The sequence below is a fragment of the Typopeltis vanoorti genome, chromosome 3 (genome assembly GCF_054136105.1).
Source record: "Typopeltis vanoorti isolate ZY-2024b chromosome 3, IOZ_Tvanoo_1.0, whole genome shotgun sequence".
NCBI lineage: Eukaryota > Metazoa > Arthropoda > Arachnida > Uropygi > Thelyphonidae > Typopeltis > Typopeltis vanoorti.
The window spans coordinates 85,869,198-85,884,136 of record NC_143551.1 but is presented as its reverse complement, the minus strand read 5'-3'; the positions used below and the strand labels follow the sequence as shown (position 1 = coordinate 85,884,136).

The 14,939-nt window shown below is 37.5% G+C and overlaps 1 protein-coding gene across 2 annotated transcripts in view; it reads left to right on the top strand.

The window, feature by feature from the left end:
- The window catches only part of LOC150108348 (uncharacterized), a 509,704-nt gene that overhangs the window by 453,954 nt on the left and 40,811 nt on the right, over window positions 1–14,939 (top strand). For both annotated transcript variants that reach the window (XR_016548130.1, XM_090390709.1), the window contains exon 16: window positions 10,994–11,089. Coding sequence is in view for 1 of the 2 variants with exons in the window: in XM_090390709.1 (XP_090246835.1) it covers window positions 10,994–11,089 (96 nt within the window). In the remaining variant the exon portion in view is untranslated. The remainder of the gene's footprint in view (window positions 1–10,993; window positions 11,090–14,939) is intronic.

The window sequence follows — 14,939 nt, the reverse complement described above, 5'->3', positions numbered from 1 at the left end:
TTCTTTGGATTACAGAAATCCTCTGAGTTAGAGAACTTTAGTTCACAATTTTTGCAATATTTCACCTATAAAATTCAACTTCTAATCACCTGTCACCCCAAGATCTCTTGCCTCTTTCACTTCCACTAGTATACTTCCACCAATAGCATATGCACCCTCCATTGGCAGATCCCAAATTTCAAGTCCTTACATTTGGTTGCATTAAACTAGCATCCCTTCATTTTCCATCTCTCCAGCTTATTCATTCTTTTGAAGGGCCACTACATTGGTATTATTACTAATAACCCTTCCAAGCTAAACATCATATGCAAAAACTGAATATCTCCCTGCACTCCAGTGAAAATATTGCTGACATAAAGTTTAAATAGTAAAGGTTCCAGTATAGAGAACCAACTGTAGAACTCACTTGTAACCTTCCTTTTCCTTGATCCTGCTCTCCCATAACTTTCAACAGCTGATTTTCAAATCCAATTCACTAACCTGATATCTAACCCCAGTGTGTTGCAACTTAAATATTAGCTTATCATTTGGCACCCTATCAGATGGAATGAAAAAAAAAAAAACAGTATGTGCCTGTTATAAAAAGGAAGCAGATTATAAACAAGAGCATTTCTTCTTAACATTTCCATGCTGACTTTTACAGATAATATTACCCTAATCTGCCTAATTTTGTATATGATTTCACTAATTTCTCCAAAATCTTAACAACTACAGAAGAAATACAAACTGGTCTATAGTTTGACACCTCCAGTGTACCACTGACCTTATGCAGTGGCACTATCTTACCCTCTTTCCACTCCTTCGGCACTTTCTTAGTAACTAGACTTTCATTGAACAGCCAGGTTAATGGAGCAGTCAGTTCCTTAGCACTTTCTCTTAAAACACATGCTGAAATCTCCCATCCACTCTCATTGCCTTATTGACTTCCAGAGCATTTAGTATTCAAAAACTTTCTGAACCTTACCTTCTCCTTCCCTAAAGAGATGAAGGGGAGAATTGAAGGTCTCTTTCTTTTCTGAGATGAAATATATCAATAAAGTGATTATTAAATTAAACTGCTCCACTATATCATCTGCATTCATCACTAATTTCCATTTCTAGCTAACAGAGTCATTTGTCCACAATAATTTCTCCTCCTATATGTTGCATAACAAAAGAATTCTTTAGGATTTTCATAGATTATGTGACTAGTCTCTTCTCATATTCCATTTTTGTCTTCCTTTCTATACTAGTGTTGTGTCCACTTTCCATATTAAATCTTGAATCTCTATATCAAACCATTAAAAGTGATATCTCTTCTGCATGGGTCACGTGATCTCTCTATCACACAAAGAAATAGCCTCAGGGTAGAGCCAAAATTCAATGTGACAGAGTTCTCAAGCCTTACCTCTCTTAAAATCCTAAGAAATTTATATTTTTAGACTGTGCCACTTAGAATTATTAGATTAAAGATAATAACTCAATCAAGAAGTAAGTCAGAAGATATATTCATGTGACCTAGGGTTGCAATCGTAGGCCTTTATCTCACTCACTTAAATTCCCGCTCAGATCCGTAATAAGTTTCACAAGTGGTGCATCGAATTCTATACACAGACACATATATTTAGTTAAATTCAAGCAAGGTTTATTTGTTTCTTATTTTACAGCTTAATATACAAGAATATTCATCATTCTAAATAAGACACATTCTAATCTGTATCAAATAATAAGCTTAACTTCATCGGATATGATCTCTGAATACATTTTCCTTAAGTAATTCACACTAAATTAAATCATTCTATATCATCTAGATTGCCACTAAATTCCATTATCTAATTTCTATACTATCAACTGGTAACATTAACCATTCTTCAACATACAAAGATTCAGATTCATTTAGTAACTATTCACTCATGACTTCCTATAAAACATACACACTACAGTCCTGACCTATAATTGTATTTGAGTCCTTCACTAATATAGCTTCACATGTCATTACATATTCAGATTACATTCATATAAATAACAAACTTTACTTATCTCCACTTGATGGTTCCTCTATCCATCTGCATCCGCTTTAGTCTATCTTCTGTTTCATTAGGACATTTCTTTGTTTCCTTCAATCTACCTCAGGTCAAGACTTTACAGTAATTATCAGCTTAAACTTCGGGACACATGTTTCTGCTGACCTTTCAACAGCATGGTCTGCCGTTATCTTCCAGGAATCTAGGACAAAGTCTCCCACTGTAACATCGTCCTATTCTTGAGGTGTCGTTCGGCCATTCTGAACTAGCACCAAGCTAAAAACTATCACTCCTCGAGGAAACATGAGAACTCCACACGACGAGAGACAAAAAAAAAAAAAACAGGGGGTTCCTAACCCTTTTATACGCTCACCCTATCAGTAAAAGCTCCGCTGTTCACCTGGCACCTCAATTTTCTGTGTCACGTGACCTCATGACGTCCATTCTCTTCCTGCTTATTTACTTCACGTGCCAAGCACTCGACCGCCGGGGGCAATCGTCAGCGTATCCTTGAACCTTGGACTATCTTTCACACAGAATACGTTCTGTTGTTTCTTTTACAATTTATTCTTACAACAGATTTATTATCAACACAAAACCATAACGCTTAATTTACACTTTGTCTCAGGCAACTTTCCTTTATACCTATTTATCTAAATTCCCTCCCCTTTTTTATACCTTTTTTTTTTACATTATAAAATTCTCTTTGAGCTAATTAATTATTTTTTTCTCTTTAAATCAATTTATTCAATATTTTCTAAAATTCACAACGATACGTACTTAGAAACAAGCATGTGTACTTAATTATTTTACAGGGTTTTGACTTCTTTGCTCGTTAAACCATGATAAGTGGAATTTTAACATTCTTAACTTATCAGGGTATAACAAAGGTCCTCCCTTTTTATAAAAATTTTTTTAAAATTTTTCTTGCCAAGTTTTCCTCTTTTCATATCCGTTTTTTTTTTTTTTTCGGTCAACTTCTCAGGTTCTTCCCCTTTTACTCTGTAATGTGAATTCCCTTTATTATAAAAGAACCGTGTGCACCCAGGACTTCTTATTCTACTATCATTTAAATTTCCAAACACACATTGACCTACTCTGGATGTGTTTCTCTTTCCTTTCCTAATGTGATTGTAGTATATTTTCTTAATATCAGGTTGCACCTAGTCCGATTTCATGCTCTCAAACTCAATATTAATTTCCCTTTGTATCCCATCAACCTGTGACACATTCCTCAGGTTTATTGCAACTGTGGTCCATTTTCTTTTTCACGGAGAATTACCGGGGGGACCTTTCCTTTTTTTTCCGGCACTGTTTGTGAGGGTGTTTCATTTTCCATATGATCATCTTCAGTTCTGCATCTTTTATCCGTGAGTTCTTCTGTGAAGTCTGTCTGACTGTGGCTCTCTTCAGAACGTGATGGCTCTCTTCAGAACCAGATGAACCTGAAGATATTGAGGACGAAGTTGAAGAAATCAACTTCGTCCTCGATATCTTCAGGTTCATCTGGTTGAGTGTACAGGTTTAGGAAACCTGGCCATTCCGTATCGAATTTTTTAAGTAATGATTTAAATAGTTTTAGTGCTTGATCTTTGTTTAGATGATCTAGAAGATCATTAAAGTTATCCATATCTGTTCTGTTCATTGTTAAATCTAGTAGGTAGTGATTGGGGAATTGCATATATTGGGGGTTTTCCATGCTGAGGTTATCACATCTAGGTCTAACGACTGATTTGCTGCTCATCATAATGGTTCTGGAGATTATGTCTGAAAGAATTCCATTTTTTGTTATAAGGACTTCGATAATGACTTTCTCTGGAGAATTTCCTCTTTCCAAGGAGATACACATCCCTTTTAGCATAATCACACCTGAAATTATATTTAATCAAGAAGTCATCCCCTAGAATCAGTTTTATGTGTGGGAGAGAAACTTTGGATAAGACCAAAAACTCATGCCAAGCACACAGCCTGAACTCAGGTAGGTACACTCTTAAACACACTGACTTTGTTGTGCTAGTTTTGGAGGAATTGATCCCAGATATTCTTACTGATTCTCTGAGACAAGTAACCTTATCCTTTACATAGGGCTCTATCAGCTTAAAGTAGTCCTCAGAAATAATTGAGGTTTGGGATCCAGTGTCCAATAAAGCATTACAATGCTTTCCATGGGCAATGCCCTTTATCATCATTCCATGAGGTCGTTCCTTTCTTCCCTGCCCGCTTTTCCATGTTCTGTTTGAATATGTACGGGATCTGGGTTCTTCAATATAATAGCTATCAGATCGACCTCTACCTTGGTAACAATTGCGAGCAAGATGCCCATTCTTCTTACAAATATAGCATCTGGGTGGCTCTCTTCTATCACTTAGATCACTGACAGGTCTGTGATTTGATACAGGAGTAGCTGATTCTTGGGAGGTAACATCTGCTAGCCTTTTCATGACTGTGTCTAATCGGTCAATGAGGGGTCTTTGCAACCTCTCAAACTCCTCACGAACCAGCCTAGTAGTCTCTTCATTCTTATCAATATTAGGCTCTGATGTCTTCACAGGCACTGCTTCCAACTTCCTCATCACCTCATCTAGATGCTCCATAAACGGTTTCTGGAGAAGTTCTACTTCCCTTTTTATCATAGACCTGATGTCATGTGTTTCAGGAAGGAATTCCGTCACTTTATTTATAGCTTCATTATAGTTGCCCTCATTTCTTTTTCTTACTTTAGATTTCTCCTTTTCTTTATATTCCCTTTCCTGTTCGATTTTCTTCATGTTGTTACAGTCCCCCTTCAACCAAGTTAACATGGCAGGTAGCAGATGTGGGATGTAAGTCCCCAAGCATCTGCTCTCGATCCTTGACTGCATTGTAGCATTCATCCAGGTTGGTTAGTCTTTTATTGTAAGCTGTTTCTCTTAATTCTTATCACACTCCTTGCCTGAATTGCTGGAAGACAGCCCAGTCTAAGTGAGGTCTTTCCTCACTGGAGACACATAAGCACTGGCCACCGATAGCAATCTATTCTGAAAGTCAGAAGCACTCTCCCTATCCTTTTGAATACATTTCTGAAGCTTCCACAGATTAGGCCCCAAACTTCTTAATTTGGAATATTGAGAAATTAGGACTTCTCTAAATTTGGAATACTCTAGCGTTTCTGTCAGAATTTGGAGAGGCATACAGGAAGGTTTTGGCCTTCCCAGTCAGCTTGCTATGGAGTAGAACCAGTAACTGAAAGTCTGTCCATCCTCCAGCCTTTCTTAGCTGCTCTATATAATTGAAAAACGCGATCACGTCATCCGTTTCCTTCCCCGAGAATTGAGGAAACACTTGTTGTGGATTTATGTACTTAAAAAACTCATTATCATTCATATCTGATTCACTACTTGTGATAGACACATTTTTTCTGGATAGAATTCAAAACCAACTTGCACTGATTTACATATGTTTTAATTATGCAAATTGCATCCTGTCGACTGTGCCATTTATGTTGTGTCCACTTTCCATATTAAATCTTGAATCTCTATATCAAACCGTTAAAAGTGATATCTCTTCTGCGTGGGTCACGTGATATCTCTATCACACAAAGAAATAGCCTCAGGGTAGAGCCAAAATTCAATGTGACAGAGTCCTCAAGCCTTACCTCTCTTAAAATCCTAAGAAATTTATATTTTTAGACTGTGCCACTTAGAATTATTAGATTAAAGATAACTCAATCAAGAAGTAAGTCAGAAGATATATTCTTGTGACCTAGGGTTGTAATCATAACCTTTACCTTACTCACTTAAATTCCCGCTCAGATCCGTAATAAGTTTCACAAGTGGTGCATCGAATTCTATACACAGACACACATATATTTAGTTAAATTCAAGCAAGGTTTATTTGTTTCTAATTTTACAGCTTAATATACAAGAATATTCATCATTCTAAATAAGACACATTCTAATCTGTATCAAATAATAAGCTTAACTTCATCAGATATGATCTCTGAATACATTTTCCTTAAGTAATTCACACTAAATTAAATCATTCTTTATCATCTAGATTACTACTAAATTCTATTATCTAATTTCTATACTATCAACTGGTAACATTAACCATTCTTCAACATACAAAGATTCAGATTCATTTAGTAACTATTCACTCATGACTTCCTATAAAACATACGCGCTACAGTCCTGACCTATAATTGTATTTGAGTCCTTCACTAATATAGCTTCACATGTTATTACTTATCTCCACTCGATGGTTCCTCTATCCATCTGCATCTGCTTTAGTCTATCTTCTGTTTCATTAGGACATTTCTTTGTTTCCTTCAATCTACCTTAGGTCAAGACTTTATAGTAATCATCAGCTTAAACTTCGGGACACATGCTTCTGCTGACCTTTCAACAGCATGGTCTGCTGTTACCTTCCGGGAATCTAGGACAGAGTCTCCTGCTGTAACATCATCCTATTCTTGAGGTATCGTTTGGCCGTCCTTGAACCAGCACCAAGCTAAAAACCTTCACTCCTTGAGGAAACGTGAGAACTCCACACGAAAAGAGACCAAAAAAAAAAATGGGGGGGTTCCTAACCCTTTTATACATTCACCCTTTCGGTAAACACTGCAAGTTCCACTGTTCACCCGGTACCGCAATTTTCTACGTCACATGACCTCACGACATCCGTTCTCTGCCTGCTTGTTTACTCCATGCACCAAGCATGCGACCGCCGAGGGCAATCGTCAGCGTGCCCTTGAACCTTGGACTATCTTTCACACAGAATATGTTCTGTTGTTTCTTTTACAATTTATTCTTACAACGAATTTATTATCAACACAAAACCATAACTCTCTTAATTTACACTTTGTCGCAGGCAACTTTCCTTTATGCATATTTATCTAAATTCCCTCCCCTTTTTTATACCTTTTTTTTTTTACATTATAAAATTCTCTCTGAGCTAATTAATTATTTCTTTCTTCTTAAATCAATTTATTCAATATTTTCTAAAATTCACAATGATACTTATTTAGAAACAAGCATGTGTACTTAATTATTTTGCAGGATTTTTACTTCTTTGCTCGTTAAACCATGATAAGTGGAATTTTAACATTCTTAACTTATCAGGGTATAACACTAGTTACATTCCTTATTTGAGTTACATATTTCATGCAACTGCTCTCTACCTTTCTCTTTAAACTTTTTCCCCTAACCTCTTTTTTTCATCTACCAGTTCCTGTTTGATTTCATTAGTCATCCACTTTATACCAAATCATGTTATATTTTTCACTTGAGAAATGCAATTTCCATTGTTGCTGATAAATACTTCTTAACTAGCTCCCATGCGTTGCTGTTATATTTCTCTCTGCATTGTAGTCACCTGCCTTTTAAAATAAGATAAATTCCTTTCTCCTTGATAATGTTACTTGTCAGCTTATCCTCCAAATCAAGACAACATGGTCCCTCTCACCAAATGGGGGGGGGGCAAGAAAGACATCACAATTATCAGATCCTCTGATATTAGGATGAAATCCAAAACTTTTACATGTTGTCTGAGACATTTGTTCCTTAAGAATTCCAGAAATTCTGTTTTACTACTATATGTTGTTTTCTTTGCCCAATTTATGCTGCTAAATTTGAAATCTCCTATAATGATCACTTGCCAGACTTATCTGCCTACACATTTCCTATCCATCACCTTCTGTGTTCCTTGGCCTATAGTGATATCCAACTAATATCCAGTCCTATGCACCTACACCTAACACCATACACTTTCAAAACCATTAGTGCCATTTCCTTCTAAATTTTCTATTCTGAGAGTTCAGACCTCATCACTTATAAGTAACACTCTACATTTACCCTTCCTATCCTGCTGAAATATCTATATCCTTCTATTTCTATTTCTGCTAGGACATCATCTTCTGTCAAGTGTGTTTCATTAATTCCAATAATCTTTGGATAAGGCTGTGTTATCAATGCCACCAACTGACCTCCTGGGTTGGCTGAGTAGGTAACATATCCACACCCCAACTAACAGGCTGTGTGTTTGAATCCCTTCTATTGATATAGATGTTTGTGATTGTGTCTATGGGGAAGATGAATTTCATGCCCAATGTGAGACCAGGGTTGAACTAATGCAAAATTCATTATATATATATAAAATCATAGTTTATTCAAAATATGATACAATGTGAAACAGGAAAGAGATTTATATTAAAAGTTAATTATTGCAAATTATGGCCTTCCAAATCTCTCTATCTTGAGCTAACTGGTAGATGTCAGATGGAGTTTTACAATTTAGCTTACTGATAGTTTCACATGTGTATTACCAAAATTGTTTGCATAGTCTTCCTCTACTGAGATTGCCATCTTCTGGTTTGTACAGGATGAGGGATTCCAAAAAGAGAGAGACTTCAGGATGTCTGAGTTGATGCCCAAGCCATCTACCCCATTTATTGGAGGCTTGAAGTGGCTTCAAAAAGTTCCACATTTGGTCTCTAGAGCAGGGTTTCCAGATTATGGAAAAAATAAGAAATCAAATGCAAAAAATATATATATAATTGATTATTATTATTATTATGGGTATCTCCATGGAGTCAGTAGACTCATTACAGGAGACCCAAACTAGCAAAACAATATCTATCATATATCTTCTTGAATTCATTTACAGATGAAGAACATACAACTGAGTCAGGCAATGCATTCCACTCATTCACCACCCTCCAGGCAAAAAACCTCATTCTCACACCCTTGTTAACCACACTTTTCTTTAATTTCCAGGGATGATCTCTTGTTCTTCCATCACTATCACACAGCTGAAACATTTTCCCTGCATCAATCTTATAAAAATCTTTTAGTAATTTAAATGTTTCTATCATAGATCCCTCTTCTCCACCTATCAACCAACCACTGTAATTCACAAGCTCTCAATCTATCAATGTAGGGAGCATTTTTTACATCACTCACCAACCTAGTCACTCTCCCCTTTCCACAACCTCCTCATCTCCAAGGAATCCAGGCAACCAGACCTGAGCACAATAATCCAAACGTGGAAGTATCAACACTTTATAAAGGGGAATAATAACCTCTTTATCTCTGGATGTTAGTGTGTTCCTCAATAACCATGTAATCCTATGTCTAATCTTGGACACCTTAGCAGTGTGTCCCCCGAACTTCATCTCCCTATCCACCAACATCCCTAAGTCCCTAGCCTCATCAATCTCTTGGAGTACCATTCCATCAATGTAGTACACAGCCGGTAATGTTTTAATCCCAAAATGCATAACCTTACACTTTTCTATGTTGAACTGACATTCATTACCCTTTGCCCATTTTGCCAGCTTATTTAAATCATCCTGCAAACTCTCAACATCAGCTTGACATCAGCTACCAACTTTGCATCATCGGCAAACAACTGAATAGCTCCCCTCAAGCCATTTTCTATATCATTTATGTACAAATTAAACAACAATAGCCCAAGCACAGAGCCCTGAGGCACACCACTGGTCACTTGCCTCATCCTGGACTCTGCTCCTCCATACACCACCTTCTGGTATCTCTCCCTGAGCCATTCTCCTATCCATATCACCAGTTTAGTATCCATTCTCATCTGCTCCAATTTGTAACAGTGTTCCATGGGGTATCCTGTCAAAAGCCTTGCCAAAATCCAGAAGTACCACTGTGTAGCGATTTCCTTTGTCCAACTCAGATGTCATTCTATTATAAAAAGTTAATAGATTGCTAAGGCAGGATCCACCTTTAACAAAACCATGTTGACCCCTATAAAGTATCATATCCTGATCCACGCATTCTTGAATTTTGTCTTTAACCAACTTTTCCAATACTTTTACCGCCACTCCCGAGATGGTGATTGGTCTGTAATTAACTACTGCAGTTTTAGAGCCGCCTTTATGCAAAGGAAGTACTTTGCCTTCCTTCCACTCCCTAGGGCCCACACCAGAGTTCAAACTTAAGTTAAATATCCAAGTAGGAAAGTAGGAGGCGTTGACAATTCCTTTGCACATTCACGCAACACCCGAGCTGATATACCATCTAAACCTACAGCAGTGTTTGCATTTAAATTTTGCAATATATTTAATACCTCTGATTTCTTAACTTCAATTCTCACATTAGTTATTGCTATGGGTATAGAGATATCCTCACTTGGGTGATAGACTTTTGAAAAGTGATCACTCAGTAACTCGACTATTACATCTGAATTTGTCACCTCAATACCATCAACACCCACTAAAGTTATCCTTCTGAAGTCATTCTTCCTTTTACTTGCCACATAGCAGAAGAAATCTTTGGGATTATCCTTGATCTCATTGGCTAAGGTCTTCTCATAATCTGATTTAGCTTTAGCTCACCCACAATACTAATGTACTATATACAGCCTCTCATGGGTGGAAGTCATATAAAAAAAATAATTTCCTTTATTACTGGTATTCCTGCATTGGAAACATTAATGCATTATCAGTATTGTGATCTGACCTTCAAATGAACAAACATTTATTTAACCAACCCTTGAGCGGATTAGTGTGTCAGCTGACAGATTGGCCTATAATCTGTAGTTATAGCCTTGTACCTACTTTTGTGAAGTAGAACAATTTTACCCTCTTTCCACTTCTTTGGGACTATTTCTTGTCAAGTAAATATATTGTACTTGACAAGAAATAGTCCCAGAGGGGTGGAATATTTATGAGCATATTAATTCATGCTCTTGAAATAAAAAATATATGCTCTTGGAATAAAAAGTATAATGATCGGGTTCCCTTCCCTTTCTTTCTTTTTTTTATCTCAAACATGGCATTATGGACACAAGAAATTATTGAAATCCACATTACATTACACACAGTATTTTTTTAAAAAATATTGAGTGCAAAATAATGGTTGAGGGTAATATAATGGTCATTTATTAGTTGTTTTTTAAGTTGTCCAGTGTGAAAAAGAATTAAATGTTTCTTATAATTAAATTGACTTAAGACATTGTTACTTATAATAATTTCTGTTATATAGAATGAAAATCTTGTGAAGGTATTACTGGATTTTAGTAATATTCCAGCAAAACCTAATGGAAAAGTAGAGAAATCAGCTTTGGAGGAAACTTTGCAAGTAAGTATTTTTATTTTCATTAAAAAAGAAGCTATATTCATAATGAATTCAACTTTTTTTTTCCATATTAAACAATCTGTCTTCCATTGAATGCTCTGTACAATACATATATATTATTATTACTATTACTATTATGTAACACCTCCAGGGAATCCAAATACTCATCGAGGGAGGGTAGCCAATTTACAACTCTCCACCAACAGAAAACAAAAAGGCTATGAGTGAGGATGTGAAGGAATTGCTTGAGGTAGCAAAAGAGAAGAGTGAGAGAGTTAGGATGGTGAGTCTGTTGCCACGGTATGACAGTGAAGTGTATAGAAGGAGGGCCATAATTGCTAATGATGTTATGCATGAATTATGTTTGATGAGTGGTGTGGAATTTGTGGATGTGTGGAATGAGTTCGATGGGCGAAAGGATTTATATAAAATGGATGGTTTACATTTGAATGGATTTGGTGTATGGAGACTTGAAAAGGTGTTGTCGAATATAGTGGAAGTGAATATGCAGAATCAGGGAAACTAGAGTTATTGGGGAGGGGAGTGAGTAGATATGCAGATTTTAGGGAGACAGTTGAGTGTGTGTGAATGTGTGTAATATGCCCAAGCGAGTACGAAAGACCACGAATCAGAATGGGATAGTTAGTATAAGGCATCAAAATAGCGATGGGACAAATCGGCTTCTGAAATTCATGTATACAAATGCCAGAAGTATTACGAACAAGAAGGAAGAATTTTTGGCCTTGGTTGGCACTTCCAGACCACAGGTTATTGGCATTAGTGAAACATGGCTGACAGAAGATGACGCAGCTAGTGGGATTGAATGGCAGGGGTATGGTGTGTTCAGGAGTGACAGAGAGAATAAAATGGGGGGGGGGGAGTGTTATTGATGATAGCTGATGAGCTACAGCCAAGAAGAATAGAAGTGGAACTACAGGATAGAGAAAAGAGCACATTTGAGGCTATTTGGTGTGAGATTGAAACTAGCAGAACAAAATATACAGTTGGGTGCTGCTATAGACCAGGTGATGGAATAGATGGTGGAGATAGTATGCATAAGCAAATAGAAAAAATCAGTGGAAGGAGGGTAATTATTATGGGAAATTTCAACTATGGTAACATTGATTGGAAGGAGGAGAGGACACGTGGGAGGAAGGAATTGGAATTTATGTGGTTATTAAGAGATAACTATCTGCGACAGCATGTAATGGAAAATACTAGGGGTCAGAGAGTGCTTGAGCTAATTACATCTGAGAATTTGGCTGTAACAAATATGACCACGTTGCCACCAATTCGTGAGAGTGATCATAGGATCTTGACTTGGGAGGTGGCTAAAGGTGTGGAATTTACAATTAAGACAGGATACATGTGGAATTATCGGGCTAGTAAGTATGACAAGCTTAGGAGATTGATTGGTTCGGTGCCATAGCATGCACAACTGCAAGGGCTACAAGTTGATAGTGCATGGGAGGCATTTAAGAAGTGTTTGCATGAAGCAATGGCTGACTGTATACCTAGAGTCCGAATAATAAATCAAGTAGGAGTTAAATGGATGAATAACACCACTAAGCTTGATCTGCAAAAAAAGAAACAACTATGGAGGGATGTTAAAGATACCAAGCAATTTTAAACCTGGTTTTACTCCACTTTTACCATGAGTTGCCTTGGTCTTGCACTACCTGTGGGATCAGCTAGTCTTGCATAAATTGCAGGCGCAAACTTGACATTTTGTCTCTTTGCTTACTTGGAAAAAAAAAAATGGAGTAAAACCAGGTTTAAAATTGCTTGGTATCTTTAACATAACTATACCCAAGTTAAAAATACTTTCTACAACTATGAGGGAAGTTAAGGTGACCGGCAGGCACATGAATGGTATAAAGCACAGGCCAGAAGGGTAATGAGTGTGGTCAGAAAAGCAAAAAAGGATTACAAAGAACATTGGCCATGCAGGCTAAAGAGAATCCTAAATAGTTTATTCGATATGTTGCAAGTAAAAGAAAAAATGTATATGGCAGACTAATATTTTAAAGAATGCTGATGGTAGGGAGGTAACCGAATCAGTTGATATAGTTGAATTACTGAGTGAGCACGTTGCAAGAATATATCATCCAGGTGGTGACATTGCAGAAATGAATGAACCAATAGATTATATGGGAATTGTGGTGAATGAAGTGGAGGTGAGTAGTCTATTGAAAAACCTCAATGTCAATACATCTGTGGGATTGGATGGTATACCAGCTCGTGTTGTATGTGAAGTGGCTAAAGAATTGTCAGTACCCTTGACCATTTTGTTCAATTTGAGTCTCGGGTCTGGGTTAGTCCCAAGGGGGTAGAAAGAAGGGAAAATAGTTCCACTGCATAAAGGAGGTTCCAAGACTGCTGTTGTAAATTACCGACCGATTAGCATATCAGGATTCGTTGCCATAGTCTTGGAGAAATTAGTCAAGAGAAGAATACAGAATTGGATAGATGAAAATGAGATACTGTATGGGGGACAACATGGTTTTGTGAAGGGTAGATCATGCCTCAGTAACTTGCTCACATTTTATAACACAGTGACAGCTGAACTGGATAAGGGTAATGGGTTTACAGTGATTCTACTGGACCTTGCCAAGGCCTTTGACAGGATACCACATGGAACTCTAATCAGTAAACTGGAGCAAATGGGGATGGATATAGGGTTGGTGAGATGGATACCAGGGTGGTTGATGGAGAGATACCAGATTGTGGGTTATTCAGGAGTAGAGTCCAAAAGACGGATTCTGACTAGTGGTGTTCCGCAGTATTCTGTTCTTGGACTACTACTTTTCAATTTGTTCATTCACGATATAGGAAAGGATCTGAGAGGAAGTGTTCACTTGTTTGCTGATGATGCAAAGTTGGGTAGAGCAATTGTGAGTGCACAGGATGTCAAAATTTTGCAGGATGATTTGGATAGTTTGGAGGTCTGGGCTAGGGAAAATGGATGTCAATTTAATGTCGCAAAGCGTAAGGTTATGCATTTTGGAGTGAAAAGATTAGCAGCAGTATATTACATTGGTGGAACTGTACTCAAGGAGATTGATGAAGCCAGGAATTTGGGAATGTTGGTGGATAGGGAGTTGAATTTTAGGGGGGCACATTGCAAAAGTGGCTAAATCAGCTCATCGAATCACTTGGTTGCTGAAAAATACTTTAACAAGAAGAGACAAACAAGTTATTGTTCCTCTATATCGAGCCTTGATAAGACCCCATCTAGACTACTGTGCCCAGATATGGTCGCCAGGGTTTCTTCTTGATGGGGAGGAAGTGGAGAGGATCCAGAGACGAGTGACCATGATGATAGCAGGTCTGTGGAATGAACCTTATGAGAACAGGTTGAAGATTTGTGGGTTGCAAAAATTGATTGATAGGCGGAAAAGGGTTGTTATGATTGAGACATTCAAATTACTGAAGGGTTTCTATAAGATTAATCCAGAAGATATTTTTGATAATAGGACTGGTGGTGGGAGGACTATGGGCCATACATGGAAGCTGGGCAAGAATGTGGTTAGCAGGGGTGTTAGAGCTAGGTTTTTTACTTGAAGAGTGGTGAACGAGTGGAATAAGCTGCCAGAGTCTGTTGTGGCTACTATGACCGTGAAAGAGTTCAAGGCGAGGTATGATAGATACGTGTGAATGTCGAATAGTTGTTCTTGACATGATGTTAGGGCCTCCCTTGATGAGTCTGTCAACTCCTTGAAGTTGCCTGAAATAATAATAATAATAACCACAACTACACCAACGCATCTACTGCTCACCACCACTATTACTGGAGAATAGATACGCTACCCACTCGACCAACCAGGCCAACCAAGGGATTCCCTCGGATGTG